This window comes from Arvicola amphibius, chromosome 3 (genome assembly GCF_903992535.2).
Source record: "Arvicola amphibius chromosome 3, mArvAmp1.2, whole genome shotgun sequence".
In the NCBI taxonomy this organism is placed as follows: Eukaryota; Metazoa; Chordata; class Mammalia; order Rodentia; family Cricetidae; genus Arvicola; species Arvicola amphibius.
Window position 1 is genome coordinate 93099732 of NC_052049.1, and position 21269 is coordinate 93121000.

At 39.9% G+C, this 21269-nt stretch overlaps 1 protein-coding gene and 1 pseudogene across 1 annotated transcript in view; both read right to left on the bottom strand.

The window, feature by feature from the left end:
* Positions 1-6897: 6897 nt before the first annotated feature.
* Tbx20 (T-box transcription factor 20) overlaps positions 6898-21269 on the bottom strand; it is a 55702-nt gene continuing 41330 nt past the window's right edge. Inside the window, exons 7-8 of the mRNA XM_038323226.1 lie at positions 9202-9311; positions 6898-7290 (exon numbers count right to left, since the gene is read on the bottom strand). Of these exons, the coding sequence (XP_038179154.1) occupies positions 6950-7290; positions 9202-9311 (451 nt within the window). The 3' untranslated portion in view covers positions 6898-6949. The remainder of the gene's footprint in view (positions 7291-9201; positions 9312-21269) is intronic.
* LOC119808830 lies at positions 12424-13210 on the bottom strand (annotated as a pseudogene).

A 21269-nucleotide genomic window follows, 5' to 3' on the forward strand; every position in this document is an offset into this window, starting at 1 on the left:
AGTATGCATATAGGTGCATGTGTAAGTTGCATGTGCAGGCCTTACAAAAGCTTGTGGGGTCTGAAGATAAGGTAAGGGGCCTTTTCTCATTATTCATATATTGAGGTAGAGTATCTCACTTGAGCTCAGAGCTCTCTGCCTAGGCGAGCCTAGCTGCAGCTTGCTCACTGGATCCTGCTTCTGCCTCCTGATGATTGGATTACAAGTGACCTCATGCCTACTCAGCATTTTCTTGGGTGCAAAAGATGAAAACTCCCGTCCTCCCACTGTGTGAAGCCAGTGTTTTACCACTGGGCACCTCCTGAGCCCAAGGAATTTTCATTGTAGCATAGTCCAAGGTTGGCTTATTAGGTTAATGAATCACACTTTAGGTGTTGTGTTGTAAAACATTCAAACGAGCGCAAGAAAAGCTACATGTGGGTAGGCTGATTTTAGGCCAATCTGGAGTCATTTGGAAAGAGGGGATCTCAATTGAGAAAATAACCCCCAGACGACCTGTGGTACCACAAGACAAACCAGTAGTATGCTTTCTTGATTAGCAAGTGATGTGGGAAGGCCCAGCTCATTGTGAGTCTTGTTATCTGCCCAGGCTGGTGGTTCTGGATTCTGAAAGGAAGCCTACTGAGCAAGTCATGGGGAGCAAGCCAGGAAAGTAAACAGCCTTCCTCCATGACTTCAGTTCTTGTCTGCAGGTTTCTGTCCTGAGTTCCCTAGAAGATGGACTTCACTTTGGAAGACGAAATAAACCTTCTCCTCCTCAAGCCACTTTTAGTCATGTTGTTAAACCACCACAATAAAAACCTAGCTAAAACACCTAGATTTTCCTCTTCTGCTAGCTTGTGAATGTTTTTACGTTTATGTACATTTTGATTTAATTTTTACACCTGTCAGGCCTGTGCCTAAACTCATAGTTTTTCATACGGATAATTACACTATTCCAGGACCAACGCTAAAAGATTACTTTCCATGAAATGGTCTTTGATTAATTTTGAAGATGCGATTTTTATGTTGCATGGGTGTGCTGTGAGGTCCTCTACCCTACTTCTTTGGTCTAGTCATGTTGTTAAAAACATTTAACAACAACAACAAAGAAATACCTAATGTCACATCGTCTATTTCACCGTAGCTTTGTAGTGCATTTTGAAGTGAGGCCTGACTAGTCGTCTGACTCCATCAGTATTGTGTTGGCTTTATGTATCTTTTACCCTTTCTATACAAACTTTAGAATAAATTTATTTATAGAAATAAAGCACTTGCTGGGGTTTTGAATAGAATTCTGTTGAATCTATTGCTCAAAGCTGTGAATTGACATATTTTCAATATGGATCTTTTCACATAAATATGCTGCCCTGAACGAATCTGCCACCCAAATTTGATTTCTAATACGCTTTCCACTAAAAGAAGCCTAGGTTACTTCTAGAAAGGGCTGGCAAGGAAGATATAAGATAGACCTGAAATAGTTCATTGTGACAGAAATTGAAGAATGGCTAAAAATAAAATAAATGGCTCAAAAAGAGAAAAATTCTTAATGACCAAATCTGAAACAAATGGAGCTTCAAAATAATTAAAGATAGAAACACTATAAAGCATTGAAAAATCTGATACTTTTGTCATGAAACACCAAGACAAGCTGAGGATGTGTATAAACGCAACATGTCATTCTGAAGTAGATATGAACTAAAAGAAAACTATGCTCGGTCAAGTGACAAAATTTTAATATAGACAATAGATCATTGTTAGATTTCTTAGAGTTGCCAAACCACTAGGCCTATTTGTTCTTTTTAAAAACATGTTCAGGTTACTTCTGGAAATTGGCCTTAGCCTCAACATATGCTCCATCCATTCACAAGACAGTTTCTGCACTGTGCGTATTTATTTCCACGCACTACTGTGTTTGCTACTCAGTGCACATGTGACAAAGCAAATGGTGATTAAGACTAAGAATTGATGAATCCGAATAAAGGATGCACGGGATTTCCTACATTATGCTTGCAGTATTTCCCTTAAGTGTGAAATCCTTCCAAATAAGATCTATGAGTGCTTGTGTTCTGCATACACAAAAATCAGACGTTTGCAAGCAGAAGGGATGATAGAGCCATGGAAAGACCATGCGAGCAGAAGGGATGATAGTACATTGTATTCTGAAGAACAGTTGTGTGGAGGATGCCTAAGATCTTGAGTTTGGTTAATCCTGCTTGGTCAGCCCATTTGCTGTAATGTCACTATAGCATGTATCAGAGCTCATGGCTTGGAAAAGGCAGTAGTTTTTAAGCTACATAGGATCAATTTCAGGGTCAATTGGTACAAGAGACATAAAACCATATTTTTTTCTGAGAGTTCACTGGGTGGAATACGTGAGTGAAGAGAATTAAGTAGTACTAGAAAGAGAGAAAGGTAGGTAGGACTATGAGGGCATCTTTCTTAAACAACAATGTCAAAACATGACATCATAGCCGGGATCGTATCTGGGAATGGCTGGCTGAGTCCCAGTAGCATCCAATCCTCCGCCTTATCAGGGGAGAACGCAGGCACCAAGAGTCACTGTGTGCGGATGATAAAAAGTGTAAATGTGTTCAAATGGATAAATGCCACTCCATTCTTCACAAAAGAAACTAGTATCCACACATTCATGGTTCTGTACAATTCGGGATAATATATAATTTTAGCTGTTTACAAATAACATGTTATGCTTCAAATATTACATAAGGTTGATAATACATTTCTGGCAGAAATAAATATATTGCACTTAAACAGAACTTCATTAGATGTTACTTCATAGTATTAGGCTTATAATTTTTCCCCATAGAACATTTCCCACGCCCTTCCCCCACCCCACACACTGCATTACAGTGACTTTTCCACGCAATTCATTAAGCAAATGAAGACACAGCAAACAAGAAGACCGTGACAGTCTGCTTAAACAGGTGATACAGAATTTCATATTTTAGTTAACAAAAGAATCTTTTCAGATTTCTAAAAAAAAAAGTTAAAAGCAACTTAATACAACATGTCTTTGCACCAGAAGTAAAATACAACAAATTGTATCTTTTGTCCAGATGTACTATTACACACACACACACACACACACACACACGCACACGCACACGCACACGCACACACACACACACACACACACAATTTATTTTCTTTACAGAATGCTTTCTTTAAAGAGAGAAAAGATTGAAATTATGCAAGAGAGAGAGGCAGATAAAGAACTCTAGAAAATATGAATTATTAACACATCAAATACTTACAAGTGAGCTTTCTATGTTTAGCTTGCAGAGGAAAGGTAAGTGTTTTGGTGTTTTTAATCTGGTATAGACTAGTAAGCCATGACAAAAGGGTTTTATGCTTCCTTAATGTTTTAAAAGTTTATAATCTTCCCTTTGCTTGTTTACAGCAATGTCTTTCTTTCTAAGACAATACAAAAAATACATATAAAACCCACCCTTCCTGAAGTAACTCTCTAGAGGAACAAGCTAATTTTTTTCTTTTGTCTACTAGTTTGTCATAATGGGTATTGTTTTGTTTGTAATAACTGTGAATTTTAGAACACTGAGTGAAAACCTGGGTTTTAATACAGCATGTTAGCATGTTCATTAATGACTAAGTCACCACCGAGCATCCCTGCCTGTCTAACAGTGTGGAAAATCCTCCCATCTGTTTTATACATAGGTGATTTTCCTCAACATAATTGTCCTTTGCATAAGCACTGTAGCTTGAAAAGTTCATTGGAAATGGAGAAATAGGATAAATAACCTAGCATCTCCCTGAAACACTCATAGGCAATGGGAGACATGAGGTTTCACTTCTAAAAATATTTCTTGAGCATGTGGAGGATTCCCTTTCTTTTTATTACTGTGTTTGGGGATGGGAGTGTTGTACCTGGAGAAGCAAAATGGTGGACGCTTGGCCAGTGATTGGGGAATAAGATCTACAAATGGCCCAGAGTCAGTGCAGCTCTTACACAAAGCCCACACAATGTTACCACGGCATCATGAACCTCTACAGAGAAATTTTACATCTCTGTCCCCACTCACTACCAGTGCTGGTGACCCTTCCAGACAATAAACCATTGTTACTAGCTGGAAATGCCAGCAACGGAGCAGAAAGTCCTGAGCTAGACAGTGATACCTAAGAATTGTTGATATGTCAGACACAATTGGATGTAGTCCCACAAGAACTTCTGAGGACAGGAAGCAGGTGGGATGATTCACTAAATAAAGAACTTAGAACTATTGAGGTATATTTTAAAGCCAGTGAGTTATGAACGAGTCTGTTAGAGCTCAGTAAAGCAAGCCTGGCCAGGCATCTTCAGCAGCACTGCGCTTGGCCATGCAAAGGGGAAGACCTGAATTATTCCAACTATATTTTAAGGCTTAGTCATGATTAGTCAATAGAATTTACCTGTTTCTATCTAATTCTTGCCATCAATTTTTGGTGGAGTGAACACTGGGATTTTTAAATAGTAAATTCCCAAGGAATTAATAGGAATTGATGGCCAGAATAAACCCCAAAGTTACAGGTGGCTCTCAGGCTTGACTGCTAGGCACTCACATGGCCCCATTTCCCTTGGATGGCTTCTGTCTGGATCATGTAATACCAACAGGGAAAACAAAAATCCAGTAACTTTAGGGAGAAAAATTTTCCAGAGCCTGCTTTGCTAGGCACCATGCATGCCATTCAGTTTCGTTCTTATATTGCATAATTAAAAGAAAAATTCCAAGAAATACTGGCAAAGATCATATTAAACAACAACAAAAAACCAACTGTGAGGCACACAGATTGGGAAAAATACACAATCATCTTACTGTTGTGGGAAAGAAAATGCAGACACTCACTCACTTCAGTATCCCGGCATCCTGGAAGATAGCATTTTGGTTTTCCCTGCAGCACTTTATTCCAAGGTCCTTTTGCCCGTCATTGAGTACCATCCCCTACCCTAACCCTACGGGCATTTATTTTAAACATCACTCACCACTGGTTTTAAAAATAAATGCATGTCTGTACTTGTCTGGAAACCAACTCCCTGTGGATCCAACTGCGAGACGATGACACACAAGAAGCCAGATTCACCGGCAGTGTCTGATAGGGGAGTTTAAAATGGTTTTGTTGACAGTTCGTGCCTCTTTGGAAGTCCAGTACAGACTTTGGTGGAAGAATATCAAGTGAGAAATCTAAAGCCAGCATCCCACCCTAGGCTGTGTGTGGTACCTTGTTCCAGAGGTTGGACCTGGCCTAGAAAGTCATTCAATGTGGAAATGCCCAACAAAACTACCAAATCAAATTGCCGAGTGATGCGGTACCTATATTGAGCTGATGCCTAAATACACTTCTACTGTGAGGAGTGCCATTTCCCGTGTCTTCTAGCACATTCAATACATTTGAAGTAGGAACAGAGTAGAATGAAAACTACATACAAAATTTAAACTAAAATAAAGTTCAGGGGAACTGTGTGAAGCAAACCAGTCACATCCTAAAGGTGGAACACACTGTCTTCAAATCTGAAGGTCTAACAACTTTAATAAATCTATGCTATCAGGGATTTATTATTGTAAAATACCAGATTTGTTGCCCTGGACTGTAAATGCTAAGATACATGTTGTTCAAAAATAACATATTGATTATATAGCAGTAAAACATAATCTCTAGTGTATTTATAGAGAGGACGCTTAAGAAGGAAGCAAGAAGCTGGCCGCAGCCCTAGTTTGCTGGTAAGAACTGTCAGAGTTTCTATCGGGGAGTCACTGAATTAACATGCAGCTTCATGTTAGCGACTGGGGAAAGTGGAAGGGGGTCTGTAAATGTATCACAGAGAGATAAGAGAAGTCAGAGGCAGGGCACACCCATGCCCACGGGCATACATGAAAGCATGATTAGCCACCTGTGAGAGAATGGCCAGGGGCAAACCCCTGACGACAATGGCAGCAGCAATAAAGCAGATTCTTAAAAAAAAATCAGATGTTGGCCCAATGTGTTTTAATACGCAAACGACCCCCGACACTGAAGTACAAACGAGGGGGACTTTGGTTTGCATGGCAGAGAAATCCCCCTCAGACGAGTACCGCCATATTTTGATTGTAGTTTGTACAGGGGAACCTTGCCGATCACCACACATGGGCTCTGGAGAGGTCCTCGGTGGCCACGCCAGCAGCCTATTGAGAATGCAGCACCCCAAAAGCCAGCCTCTTTGATAATAACAGAACATCTTACTTTAAAATAACACACAGAGGGTTTCCCCGCATACCTGCAAGGTTTTTTTTTTTTTTTTTGCAAGAAAAAGAATTTTTAGGAAAAAGAAAAGGGGAAAGGACTGAAGACAGCGCTTCTGGTGTCCTGGCCACTGGGCAGCAAGAACTTCGGAAAGGCAGCTCCCGCTATTCACTATTCGTTCATACCACAGGATGCATTCGCGCCGACTCAGCCCCTTCCCCAGCAAACTGACAGAAAGGAAACTAAACATGCTTAAGCCACAGCACTACAAACATTCCACTGTTGGCTCCCATTTCACCCTGGGAGAAACAGAGTTGAGCATTTCAGTATGCTATATAGTATTGCCTTCTGGACGATGCTTAGGACCTGTTGATAGAAAGAAAACCTATATACAAGGATTTTATACAATACTGCATCAACAGGACTTTTAAACACTAGGAATAACGCACCTGGAGATTCTTTTGCCTTAGGTCATTAAGCTTCCTAGGTGAACTGATGTCTTGTTAGTTGTAGGAGCAGGCTGGCTAAACTTTACACTGGATCCAGCTGCAGATGAATCCTGGCCCATGATGCATTCCCCTACACTGTGAGTCCAGCTCTCCTCTTTAATAAGTCCTGTATTTCCTGGAGAGCCCCTGCTCCAATTCCCCACATCCCACCCACCCACCCATCCCTCTCCTATACTTTCATACCCATTTGCACATTCTGGATCTAGTTCCCCCGGCTCTCAGAAGAGTCATACAAATGGCGTCATCACGGCAGAGGAGTGGCGTAGTCCTTGGATGGCTGCGTAGGGCCCCTGCTGAAAGTAGTGGTGATATCGAGGCATATGGAATGATGGGAACGTAGGACCACTTCCCTGCATCGAGCTGGCAATGGCGGATGGGGTCAGAGGCATTCCCAGGCGGCTATATGGTGGCAGAGAACCCTGTATAGGGTGAGGAATGGGTGTCGCTATGGACGCTGTGCTGGTGCCAAGAGCAGTCAGGGTCTGTGGATGCTGAAAGCCAGGAAAACTGGAAGACGATGATACCCAGGAACTGAGAGACAGATTGTCAGATGTTGTAAAGGCTGATCCTGGAAGAAAAACACTCATTAGACTCAGGTGATGAAGAACTAGAGATTAGTTTATTTTTGCTGTTGCTGTTATTTTGAGGTAAGGTCTTACTATGTGGCCCTGGCTGTCCTAGAATTCACTACACAGACCAGGCTGGCCTGAATTCACTGAAAACCTACCTACCTTTGCCTCCTAAATTCTGGCATTAAAGGCATGTGCAGCTATGCCCAGTTTAAGATCAGTTTATTTTTTTAAAAAAAATTGCTAATACTCCATACACAATAGTAGTTGGGCAACAAATGGGACTCAGTTATTTCTAAAGAAGGGGTTGGACTGTTGACTCATCAGTTGAGAACACTGTATTCCAGGGGTAAGTTTGAATCCCAGCACCCACATGATAGGTCACAACCGTCTGTAACTCCAGTCCCATGGGAATCTGATGCCTTCTTCTGACCTCTACAGACACCAGGCATGTACATGATACACAAATATACATGTAGATAAGGCACTCGTGTGTGTGTGTGTGTGTGTGTGTGTGTGTGTGTGTGTGTGTGTGTGTAATAAATATAAAAAAAGAAGAGAACTCAAAGTCAGGAGGCTAAAGTAATGAGGGTGGGTCTGGGAAGAATTTGGAGAGAGAGCTGAATGATCATAACACACTCTATGAAATTCTCAAAGAATTAATAAAACTATTAACATTTTAAAAAGAGGGAAATGTTATATCAGCAATTAAAAAAGACAAACCAACATAGCCTTACTAGAGGGCAGATCCAACTTTCTAGATAAGAAGGTATTGTTGGCATCCCACATGGAAGGAAGAACTAAACAGAAAATCACTCAGCTGATTGCCGGCCTGCATATTCCGGAGTGACCGAGCAGGGATGCTTTGCCGGAGAATATGACCTCATTTCCTTAAAGAGCTCCACATATCTGTAGCACCTATCTGAAGAAGCCAGATATGTCTCAGCAAAGCAACCTTTTCCCAAAGCTGTCATGAAAACCCAAAGAAAACCCAAGTTCTTCTACACCAGGAATGCTGCATTTTCCACCTGCGTAATGGTTCCTGGCTTCCTTTCCCTGAGTTATTAGAAATGTCCTGTGTTTTCACTAATTGTGTTGCTTGGTATTTTATAAAAAGACCCAGAAAAAAGATAGAAATTCTTTCCCCATGTTACCATCCTAAGGTGGGGCCCCACTGGCCTCTCTACTCTGTCTTTCCCATCTTTCATGCTTCCTGTGTGCTCCATCTTCTCTCAGAGCTTTCTGCTCAAGGAAACTTGACTTCATTCTTTTTTGTTTTGTGTCATGGGTGTAGTGTGTATTAGAAAACCTCGGGTGTTATTCTCCACCCCATTTTTTGAGGTACAATCTCTTACTATTCTGGAGCTAACTTATTGTGGCAGGATGGAAGCCAGTGAGCCCAGGGATTGGCTAGTCTCTGATTCCCCAAGTCAGGGAAGTCTAGGTGACCAAACCATCTCTCTAACCCTTTGTTTAATTCTTGCTTCAACTATTAGGGCCAGTGATGGCCCTCTGTCATGATAGTCCTCTTTTAAAAGAGTTTTTCATTTTGAACTTTGATCCTAACAAAATATCCCTAATTTTCAAATAATAAAGCTGAGATTCAAAAATAGAAACTGTCCAGAACTTTGATTGGTGGCTCTTTGGCAATAAGTCATAGACAAACCCATCTCTACCCTATTCAAAGGTTGTATGTCTGTCACCAACAAAACACACCACAGAGTAGCCACTCAAGCAAACTAAAGAGGCATACAAGGATCAGCATTGGAGACTGATTCTTTTGAAAAGGCTTGAAGGCTTTTATTGACATGCATGCGCTCCCAGAGGACCAGACATTCCATCAGCAACCTGCCCTATCAAGTGCTCTGGCCTCCAGCAGCTCCACATCTCTACATGGTAGACAGCCTTACCTCGATTTGGAGTTGTCTGGCTCTCTTCCCCCAGTACATCCTCTTCTCCGTAGGTGCGGATGGGTGACCGGGCATAGGAATGCTTCTGGATCAGGCTCTCCACACTCTCCCTGTGGAACAAAGGGACAAATCACAGTTCTCTTCTGAGAGGAGGTTGGGGTGTTCACTAGCCTATTGTTTTTCAGCCAAAGAGCAAGACAACTTTCAAAGCTTGTACGTTCATTCGCTGCAAAGAGACTTCTGGAACATGAGTTCAGATACAACTAAGAGAAATAGAAGAACACAGAGAAATGAAATATGGTCATAGGAGGATGGGATTTAATGAAGCAAAAATTGATGAATGAATCTACTATAGGACGACAATAAATTTTATAGACTTCAGCAGATAATGATTCAAAAGAGATACGAATTGATTCAAATGTACTGACTCAGGATATGATAAAATATTGGGAAAAGTTCATAATATCAGGTATAAAATGACTCAGTATTTGCTAAGAATGTAAAGACACAGAGTACATGGCAATATGGACAGCTTGGATAATGGACCTGGAAGATCTTTGTTGTATTAAACTGAAAATTACAGAAAAGTTGTAGCAGGAACGTGAGCAAATCGAGACCCTCAGAAATGCTAGTACATTGTCTTTGAAGAGGGTCTCCCAAGAAGTCAAATAACTCTTTCGAAGAAACATAGTTATGACCTATCAAAGGGCCAAAATTTGATATTTTTAAATTGTGTGGAATGAGAAAGGAGAAGCCAAGCACCCAACTGCTTACTGAAGAAATAAGAAAATAAATCAAGTGTCACAATAACTATTCAATGTAACATTTGACATTCCATAGAGATACCCACACTTGTGAAGATGCTATCTAATTAACAGTGTGTTTGGGGTCCTGGCGCTGTGGCGTCCCCAACAGATAACGGGAAGCTCACTTCTGCACATTCCAATGCTTTGTTGATCTCTGTTTGTAGAGATCACCAAAACCCACAATGCCCTAATTTCTGTTGCTGAATCAAAGTATCAAAATGAGTTTTCACCAGTACCCAAAATTCATTTTTTTATTCAAAATTGTATTGGTTATTCTAGTTTCTTTATTTCCATATAAGTTTAGTACTTGTTGATTTATTTTTAAGATTACTGAAATTTTAATCAGGATTGTGTCTGAGATGTACACCAATTTATAGAGAGATGACATTTATAATATTGAGTCTCTTTTAGCCCATCAACGGTATATCCTTCTATTTATCACTAGAGCTAAATAGATTTAAATATACCAGCCTGACACATCTGAGCCACATTTATCTCAAAACATTTCATGTTCTACTAAATGCTTTTTAATTTCAATTTCCAATTTCTCATTTGTAGTAGATATAAATGCAGTTTTCTTTTGCATGCTGCTTGTAGCTTGCAGCTTTGCTAGCTCAGGTATTTGTCCCGGTGACTCTTTCAAAGATTTGCATTTGTATGCAGTCGTGATATCTAGGATCAGAAGCAATTTCAATTCTTTGCTTCTGTTCATAATGAGTTTTATTTTACTTTTCCCCCATTTTACTGCAACATCTATAATCACCTGCACAGCTCTGAATAGAAGTGGTCAGATTCACTTAGTGAAATCCCACACCATATATACAACATTGTTCCCAGGACTTGGTGGATGGCTTTCATTGGAATTGGTTTAATGAAATTCAAAGAATTGATCCCTTCTCATCCCATGTTGCTGGGAGGATTTTTTAAATTAAGGAATAAATTTTGCCTTTTGTTTTTGTTTTTGTTATTTTCTGTGTCTATAAAGAAAATCAAAAGGGTTTTCTGTTTTAGTAAGTTAATTTGATCAGTTACGTTGGGTAAACTTCTAGTGTTAAAATAATCTTGTACTTCTGGGGGAAACTCTAATTGATCATATTAATGTTGTTTTGTTTAACTCAATCTCCTAGAATTATTTTAAGACTTTTCCCATGTATATTCAAAAGGGAATATTAGACTCTTATTTTCTATTTTGCAATATTTTTCCTCAGTATTAGTCTTAAGGTAACAATGTCCTCATAACTTCATTTTAAAAGTATCCTTGGATCCACTTCCTGTTGCTATAATTAAATAGCCTACCAAAGCAACCTAAGGGGAAAGGGTTTATTTCAGCTCATAGTGCACAGCCCACCATGACAGGGATAAAGACAGAATGAGCTTGGGATAGCAGGTCATATTGTAGTCACAATCGGAAAAGAAAGAGATGCAAGCAGAAACAGATGCAAGCGTGCTGCTCCACTCCAATTCAGGATCCAGCTAGGGCATGGTGTCACCTCACCTACAGAAGATGGGTTTGAGTTAACGCAATCAAGATAACCACGCATGCGATGTCTACCTCCCAAGTGACTGCAGGTCCTGTCAAATTGATCACTAAAACTAACCATCGCATAACCCTTCCCTTCGGTTTACTAGAAAAGCTGGGAATTTGTGTTATTGTACATTAATTAAATTTTTTGTATAAGTCGCCAGGGGCACCTTGGCCTTTATGGAAACATTAATTACAAATTCACAGCTATCAAATTGCATTTCTTCTTGAAACACATTTGATGGTTTTTGTCTTCAAAAATTTATTTGCCTCCTTTAAATTGTTAAAATCATAAGTGTGCTGATTATTGTACTATGGTAATATTCCTTTATTACTCCTCGTCTTAGCTTCTTGTCTCTTTGCTGTAATAAAAAGCTCTGACAAAAGCAACTTACAGGGAAAGGGTCTTCCCATCTCAATTACTGTGATCAACACAACACCCCCCCCCCCATAACATAGAGCAGCAGTTCTCAACCTTCCCAATGCTGAAACCCTTTAATACAGTTCCCCATGTTGTGGTGACCTCCAACCATAAAATTATTTCATTGCTTCTTCATATCTGTAATTGTCTACTGTTATGAGTTATCATTTAAATATCTGTGTTTTCTGATGCTCTTAGGTGACCCCTGTGAAGGTTCACTTAACCCACAAAGGGTCACAACCACAACTTGAGAACCACTACCATAGCCCAACCTGCTCTGGTTAGTTCTTCATGACGGTCTTAGAGATGAGAGATTATGCAGTCTCAACAGTGGTGTTAGTCCCCACATGCTTAATGACAGGGACTGTGTTTCCTTCCTGATCTGTTTGACTGGAGAAGTGTCCATTTTATTAATCTCTGCATTCCTGTTCCTGATTTCTCCCCTTATATTTTTCCCACACAAATAAGACTTTTCATTTCTTACTATTAGAAACAGATTCGTGCACTGGTGACTCATAGCCATCCGCCCGTTCAGCTTTAACACCTGTCTCATCACCAACAGCCTTCCCAGAACTACCACCTTCACCAGGGAGCTCCAAGAGATTTCCCAATTCAAACTTGGGTTTCTTCGGCGTTTTCACTTTTCTAACAAAGACATCATGAAGAGAATAAATGGGCTGGCAAGGCTTTTCTATGTCTTTCCCAATGCTGTCTGGAATCAAGTTATTAGCCACTTCCTTCAAGTCATTTGTCTGCACTTCTCGGATTAAAATTTTCATCATCTGGATCTAGGGGACTCCTAGTGTTGTGCACGGGAGGTCTTGCGTGTCTGGTTGTAGCGTTTTTCACTGAAACCAACACAGAACAGACGGAGCAAATAACCATCGGCTGTCTTGACATCACCATGAGTGTCATTCATGGCCCGCCACTTTTTGACCATGGAACCCATTTTGTCCCAGGTAAGATCCATGCCGTAAAAGTTAGTTGAACAGTTTTTACCCTAAAGATCCTCAGTAATTACCTTGAAATTTCTAAGTGCCGCTTTGTCCTTCTGTAGATCAGCAAGGCTCACTTCAAACATACAACTCTTGAATCCATCAGATGCAATTTTGGTTCTTTGAGTCCTTGTGTGCGGTGTTTTTCCAATGTTTCTGATACTGAACATAGTAGGAGCTTTTCACATGATACCAACCTTTCTTTGAAAAAGATCGCTCCCTTCCTGATGGCTTTCTTCAGGCACTTGTTCTTACTGACTGCCATGGTGCTGCTAAGGCCTCTTATGGTTTTTTTCTTCTTCTTTGAATCGATTTGTTTTTCCTCTCCTAGTTTCGTTGAGATTGAAGATGTGGGTCTTAGACATCTCCTCATTTCTAAAGGAAGACTATACTACTCCGTAGTGTTGCAACAGCTTTCCATGTGTTCTCCTTTTTCTTCAATCCAAGATATTTTCTAGCTCTCTCGATATTTTCCTCATTTATATCTACTATACAGTTTCCAGTATTTAAGAATTTGTCAAGATATCTTCATGTTAATGATTTCTCCTACTGTCAGAGATAGTAGGAGAAATAAATGATTTATTGTCAGAGATAAGTTTCATAAGACTCGCTTATCTTTGACTTTATTGAGCCTCATTTTATAGTGCAGATCTCAGTCACTATGGTAAGTGATCTGTCACTTAAACAGAAGGCATATTCCACTACTGTTGAAAGGGGTGCTTTTTAAAGTAGACCGAGTCAGGCTGGCTAATAGAGTTGTTCAAATATTCTGACTGCTCTCTCATTTTCAGCTATTTACTGTTGAAAGAGGCTCTGAAGTTTTCAACTCTGGTTCATTGATTGTCTGTTTCCTTTGTAGTCATGCCAGGCTTGGAGTTCTGATATTGGGTGTGTATGTAGATCTAAGAGAGCACGCTCCTGAGAATGCGATGACATTTTATCCCAGTCAACCCTACCTTGATAATACAACTATTTTAGCTTTCTCTTTTCTTTTCTTTTCTTTTCTTTCCTTTTCTTTTCTTTTCTTTTCTTTTCTTTTCTTTTCGCTTTTCTTTTCTTTTCTTTCTCTGTTTGAGATAGGATTTCCTGTAACCCAGGATGTCTTAGGACTCCCAAACTACTTTCCTCCAGTTCCTACATACTGGAACTTGAGGTTTGTACCATCATGCCCAGCTTGGTCTTCTTTAGTGTTAACTTGTTACACTTGTATTTTATTGCTTTACTTTCAAATCATTTCTTTATGGTTAACACATCCTTCATGGGCATTAGCCCCCACCTTTTGATGAGGGTGCTTAGCATATGTGCAGGTGACACTCCTGGCTGACTGCTAGTGGCTGCTTTTGTCTGCTGCTTTGCTGGTTTTGTCTGATTAGGTTTTGTTTGTTTGTTCGTTTGTGTTTGCTTCTTTTTTTATTCTTATTTGTTCTTGGCTGTATTTTTGCTTTTATTCTTTTGTATTTATTTATTGGTTTTTCAAGACAGGGTTTCTCTGTGTACCAGTCCTGGCTGTCCTGGAACTCCCTCTTGTGGACCAGGCTGGCCTCAAACTAACAGAAATACGCCTACCTCTCCCTCCTGAGTGATGGGATAAAAGACATGCGCCACCGCCGCCAGGCTTTCAGCTGCTTTTTTCCTTATCCGCTTTCCCTTATGGCTACAGCTTCATAGTCTCTCCTAAGTTACAGCTTCCTTCCATTACTTCACTGACTGTCTCCGCATTTATAGTAAATACTGAACTTGTCACAGTCTACCTTAAGGTGATATTGCACCTTTCAAGGATAGCAGAAGAATCTTGCCAGTCCCCAGCACTTAAAAAACCTTGCAGCTATATATTTAATTTATCCCTTCTAGCTTTGTGTCCATCTTTTAAAACATTGTATGTTTTATAGATTTTACTCTCTACTTTTACATCTTTTAAAGATTTAAATGATATGGAAACATTTTGTTTATCCAAGTCCTTTGCATTTCTGCCAGTCTTCATTTCCTCTTGGAGATCCAGAATGGGACCTAGCACAATTGCTCCTGCCTAAAGGACTTCCTTTAACCGATCTACAGAGCAACTAGATGGTGGGGATGAAGTCGCGGGCTTTTGTATATCTGGAATAGAACCTTTGCTCTGCTTTTGCTTTTAAGAAGTCATTCTGGCAGCTGTCATAACTCTACCCACGCACGTTTCCCCTCAGCTCTTCAAAGACAGTTCATTCTGGTGGCTGTCATAACTCTGTCAATGTACGCTTCCCCTCGGCTCTTCAAAGACAGTTCCTTAGTCACAAGAAGTCTGTCGTCGTCATCGCTGTCATCCTCAGCTTTGTTCCTCTGACATAATGTCTTTAATTCCCTCAGTGCTTCCAGTGTTTCCTTTGTCATTGACTTCTAGCCATTCGATTATGATGTAGACTTTATTTTCTTCGTGCTTCTTGAGCTCAGCCTGGTTGAACCTTCTGGATTATGTGTTTAATTGTTGTGAAATTGGGGGAAATTACATTTCTTTTCCCAACCTTCAGTGACCTTCCAGGGTCTCTAGTTACATATATGTGATGCCTCTTGAAGCTCTTTGTGTTATCTAAGTTGTCTCTTTGTTCTCTCACCCTTGAGAGTTTGTTACTCTGTCTTGGATCTCACAAATTTTGTCATTGGCAGTGTCTAATCTGCCCTCCACCCATCCAGTCTACATTTGACTTTGTAAATAGTCACTTTTTTCAGAATTCACTGGGGATCTTTTCTTCATCTTCCATGCATCTAACTCTGCATATATGAAATAGTCATGACAACTATCTGATTATCTCTGTTGATTATCACATCGACATGACTTTGGCATTAATTTCAGCTGATTTACCCTCGTGGTCGAGCTTATTCTTTCATCTCTTTACATACCTGGTCCCTTCTTTCTCTGCTGATGTTCAGACTCGACCTAGTCACCAGGCATTGTAAACTGATCTTGCCAGGTATTGCAAGTCCTCACACTCCCACACATATTCTGAAACTTTGCTGTGGGACGTGGTTACATTAGTTGGAAATACTTTGCAATTCTTCTTCCCAGGATATGTTAGGGAGGACTGTCCTTAACCCAGGGCTATTTCCCCTCCCCTTGTGAAACAAATCCTTCAGGTCCAGTGTCCTGTTGAGAGGTATTCATCCCTGTGTCAACACTACTGCTGCCTATTCCTTCTGCTTTCACCTCGTTCTGGAAATCGCTTCACATATTTGTGCTTAGCATCTTTCAGAACACCTGAGGAAGACTCTTCCTAGATCTCTGGGTTTCTTTTCTTTAAACCCTCACCTCTCCCTCTCCCTCAAGTATCCTCCAAAGTCTCCTTGCATAGGACTCTTCCACTGTGACTTCTGAAGGAAGCCTCCAAGCGTGCCTCCCTTTCTCGCTCCCGTGTCTGGGTCTGAACACCCTCAAAAGTAATGCACGGGGGCACCACTTCCCTCTCTTCATTTTCTTTGTCCTCAACAACTGTACTGCCTTTTGTTGCTTCAGACCTAGTGTCATTTTTTTAAAAAAGTTTTCTGTGAAACCAGGAAACAATCTTCCTCAAGACCCAGTAATACTACTTTTGGGTATATATCCAAAGGATGCTCAATCGTGCCACAAGGACATGTGCTCAACTATGTTCATAGCAGCATTGTTATAGCCAGAACCTAGAAACAACTTAGATGCCCCTTGACCAAAGAATGTATAAGGAAAACATGGTACATTTGCACATTGGAGTACTACACAGCAGAAAAAAATAATGACATCTTGAAATTTGCAGGCAAATGGATGGAGCTAGAAAACATCATATTGAGTGAGATAACTCAGACCCAGAAAGACAATTATCATATGTACTCACTCATACATGGTTTTTAACATAAAGCAAAGAAAACCAGCTTACAAATCACAATCCCAGAGAACCTAGACAACAATGAGGACCCTAAGAGAGACATACATGGATTGAATCTACATGGGAAATGGAAAAAGACAAGATCTCCTGAGTAAATTGGAAGCATGGGGACCATGGGAGAGGGTTCAAGTGAAGGGGAGAAGTAGGGAGGGATACAGAGAAAAATGTAGAGCTCAATAAAATCAATAAAAAAAATTTAAGAAGATACTACCAAAAACAATATCTTCCCCTTGAAGGAGAATGATGAGAAAAGAAAGAAGAGGGAGGGGAAGGAAAGAAAGAGAGAGAATGTGGTAGATATATTCATAATAGTATATATACTCATGATGGTATAGTATGCCATCATGAGGGGAAACAACATCCTGTCTTTTTCAGCAAAATGATAGAATGAAAATACCTGATGTTAAATAAAACCTTAGCCATGGAAACATGTGTTTCGTGTGTGGCAGTAAACAGAAGAAAAAGGCTCTAATGGAAGCTGATGATTATAGGTCAGGAAGTGGGAACATAGGATAGTAAAGAACAAAGAACTAGATTTAATCTGTGTGTGTATGTGTGTAATGTGCATTATTGAAACACAACACTAATATGTTAAAAAAAAGACTATAAACAGAAAGGATGGCTTTAATCATTACAGACCATACCCCTGTACTGTTGAAGCTAGCAGCCTCTAAAGGTAGTAATACTTACTAAGAACTCAACACACTGTAATATCAGAAAGGGTCTCTGCTTAGGGTAAGCTAGGGGACTAAGAAGAAAGTCAAGTTGGCTGAACAACCCATCATAAAATGACAACCAAAAACTACACCAAAGTCGATGTCTTCTTTTAAGTCTGTGCCTGAGTCATGCCGTTAATATTTAAAATAAAAAGTTAAAAGAATTGGTCACTATTTATACATAAGGAAAAGAATTTGCTTAAATGGCATAGAAAAATGCCTCCTTTTGAATAATTATAAGAGAATTTAGCAATATGTTTTGGAAATAGATTCCTTTACCAGGACTTTCACGTGTAAGCATTTAAATTCCAAAGAGGTGTGTAGTGTTTGCCTCTCCAAAAGTGCCTTTACAGAACACCATTTAAACATCTTTACATTCAACAAAAGAAAACTCATTTTCCAAATGACACGATGAATCACTGCCTTGTGAAACATTTTGCTTTTCTATAAAAAGTACATTACATTCATTTTGTCCTTGCTAGATCACTGGTATCATTACTTATGCTGTTCCCTGGGAGTGGGGGGGGGGGGATTTTATCGAAGTGATTTACTTGTGTCAGGCCTGGAAGTGAACTGAAAGCAATAGCAGTTCTTATATAAAGGACGGCCTAATTGCATTACTGCCTTTCAAGTGATTGAACACAGTGGTGCATATCAGAGCCATCTCCTCAGAGATGCTGCAAAGAGTAGACAGCTCACGCTGCTTACTTTATGGCAAATCCCTGTTTGCAGCAGAAAGGAAAGAGCAAAGACTGTTTAGCCTGAAAAGCCATCAGAAGGGTTTCAAAGACACTGGCCCATGAAGAGTGTGGAGTTCAGCTAGTGGGATGAATGACTCATATGTTATACACTTTGTGATGCTCAGTTCTGCTGCCTCATAGTGCAAGAGACTGTGGTTTCTGTTAGACTTGCCTTCGAGTTACCTGAGTACCACTGTGAATGAGTCATGGTTTTAGCATCTAATGCTAAACTCGTCTAAGCAAAGGATGGCATTATTGCTTTAGGTGGTCTGCAATGGATGGCTTCTGACTGCTCCGTAACTGTCAATTCTGGGAACACTTGTTAGAAACACAAGCAGACAGAAGATGAAGAAACAGAGAAGAGGCCGGCAATCATTCTGTTCTCGCTGCTATGGTGTTCATAGGCACTGAAATCATTTCAATGATTTCTTCAGAGTCTCAGCAAGCAAAACCTGCCCACTCTGCCGGAAGTGGAAATGATTTCCTTCCTTCATCCTTGGAACTAAAATGTTTTTTTCAATGCTCAAAACCCCAAGCTTCCCCTCCCCTCGTATTTGTTTTTGCATAACTGCCCTTCCAAACACACCTTTTTCATCAGCACCTGTCAGCTTAAGGGCAAATATTTGCATGATCCTCTGTTCAGATAGCTTACTGAAAAACAAGGCAGAGGACAGTGCCTCTTTCTGGAAACTTCAGGGTACAATGCCTCTAAGTCTGTCCAGCTCTGACCCAGGGCTTCAGCATTCTGGGGTGTGGTCTGAGCATGTGAGATATTTCCATGTAGTTCAGATGTCATTGGCTGGAGGCCCCATATGGGGAACCACTGCCCTGGGCAACCTTCATGAGTGTGTTTGCCCCAGTGCTTAATCAGAAGCTCAGCTTGGCAGCTTGTCCTGTAGGGTTGAAGACATATTATCTCACTAATGAAGATTTTAATGTGTTCTCATTCTTAGTTTTGTTATTAGATTATGCAAATTAATATGATATTCATTGATCCCTGACACAAGAATGCTCAATAAATATGTATAGATTAAAAAACTCAGTTTGATTTCAAAACTGTATTCTATTAAGCAAACTTATTTTAGATAAAACTGACACTTCTGGCTCCTACAGCTTTCCATGCCTTATTTTCCTATAACTTGCTAAGTCACAAAGAAAATCAGTAAAAAGCAAATGTCATTTCAATTTAATTCTAACTTTCTCTTTTAAAGATAGACCTTTCTCCCCTCCAAAAACAACCAACAAAACAAACAAAACAAAAAAGCTTGTGTTTAGAAAAAAAATCAAACACACTAAAATCAACCTAATTTAAAGGAAAGAAAACATTTAAATTTTTCTTTTTCATTAATTTGTTCTTTATCTCATGTCTCATTAAGTCTTTATAAATAACTTCTTGTCACAAAATTTTACTGAAGATTTGTGCAGATATGTTGTAAATTATAATCCATCAATATCTGTACATTCCATAAAATATTTAAACAATGAAAACTTTGGGGTAATACAATTTGAGATATATTATAAAACATTAATTTTAATTTAAGAACTGAAATATAGTATGTAATCAATTTTGGAAAGCAAATAACTCTAAATTCATCTTTTAGAAAGCTTTTAGACTTGATGTTTATTTATTTGACTAAATCCTATTGGGTTTTATTTTCCTTAGTAATAAGTATTTCGCATTTTGTATTATCACTAACAACTTAAATAAGTAAAGAAACCACTGAAAAACGCATAAGATAAAATCCCTGGCTATGACTAGAAGAAATCACTTAGGCAAAGTTCAAAGAATTCAGCCTATAAATAAACCCTGATAAGCTATGAGGTATTCTTTATTGCAGACATTGTAGGCTTTTTGCCGTATGTTTTGCAAAATATAGCTGTAAATACAACCTAAATACAAACAAAAGATTAATAGAATTAGCAAACAAAGTTATAAACCACAAAAATGTAGTTACTTTTGCTTCCTCCTATCCATGACCGGTTCCCTCCTTTAAAAACTGAAGTGAACAATATTCCCTTGGCCCAAATCTATTCCATTGGCTTTCTTTTAAGAGCTAAGGAAGGTAAGAGAATTAATTTTGTTGTACACTGGTCTAACAACTGTTAGGTTGAATTGGTCAGCTCACAGCATGCATGGCCTTTTCAGGAGTCCTGGGTGGCAGAGTCCTCTCTTTCAGAGCTAGACAGTACTGGGGAGAAAGCACAGAAGTGCAACCAAAAAGGATGAAGGCAAAGGTGTCCTAAGGGCACACAACTGTACGGCAGAAAATGACTGCATGTCTAAAATAAAATGACAACAACGTCTAAAATAGTGGGGTAGAGGGGGATTGCTTTTAAAGAAATGCCTCTAGTGCAGGACAGCCAGAGAGGCACCTGAGCATAGCATCCGTTCAGTTCTCCCACCGATCTCCCTTGAAATGGTTCACGTGCCAGAGAACCGGATGAACTCCATGAGGAGAAGGATTCTTCATAATCCCCACGGTGCGGTTTTTTCCACAACTGCCCTCCCTCCTCTAAACTTACAGCCACACTTTCAGCCACACAAAGGAATGCACTGGGAAACTCACCAGAGCTTAGTGTGGGGATGGTCTCGGACTGTCTTCAAAAGATGGCGCATGATAAGGAGCCTTGTTTGATGTATGAAGGAGTGAGCAAGGGGACTCTTCAGCACTCATGCCACCCTCCCCATGCTGTGTCACCTCTATTGGGAAAAGACACAGATATGCAACAGGTACAGGTCCCTGTCTGAAGATTCTGCCCACAGATGAGAGAGAAATGGTAGCAAAGGGGAAAAAGATTTCCTAACTATTTAAAGATGTAAGAGTGTTTTTAAGATCTGCTATCATGATTTCTCATGCTGTCTTTCATACCAATTCTTCAAAGACCCTTCAAGTTCCCACGATTCTGAAAGGAATGGTGTTACACATGTCTTCTTCCATGTTGCTCTGCAATACTAGAGTACTTGAGGTTGGGTTCTTCCT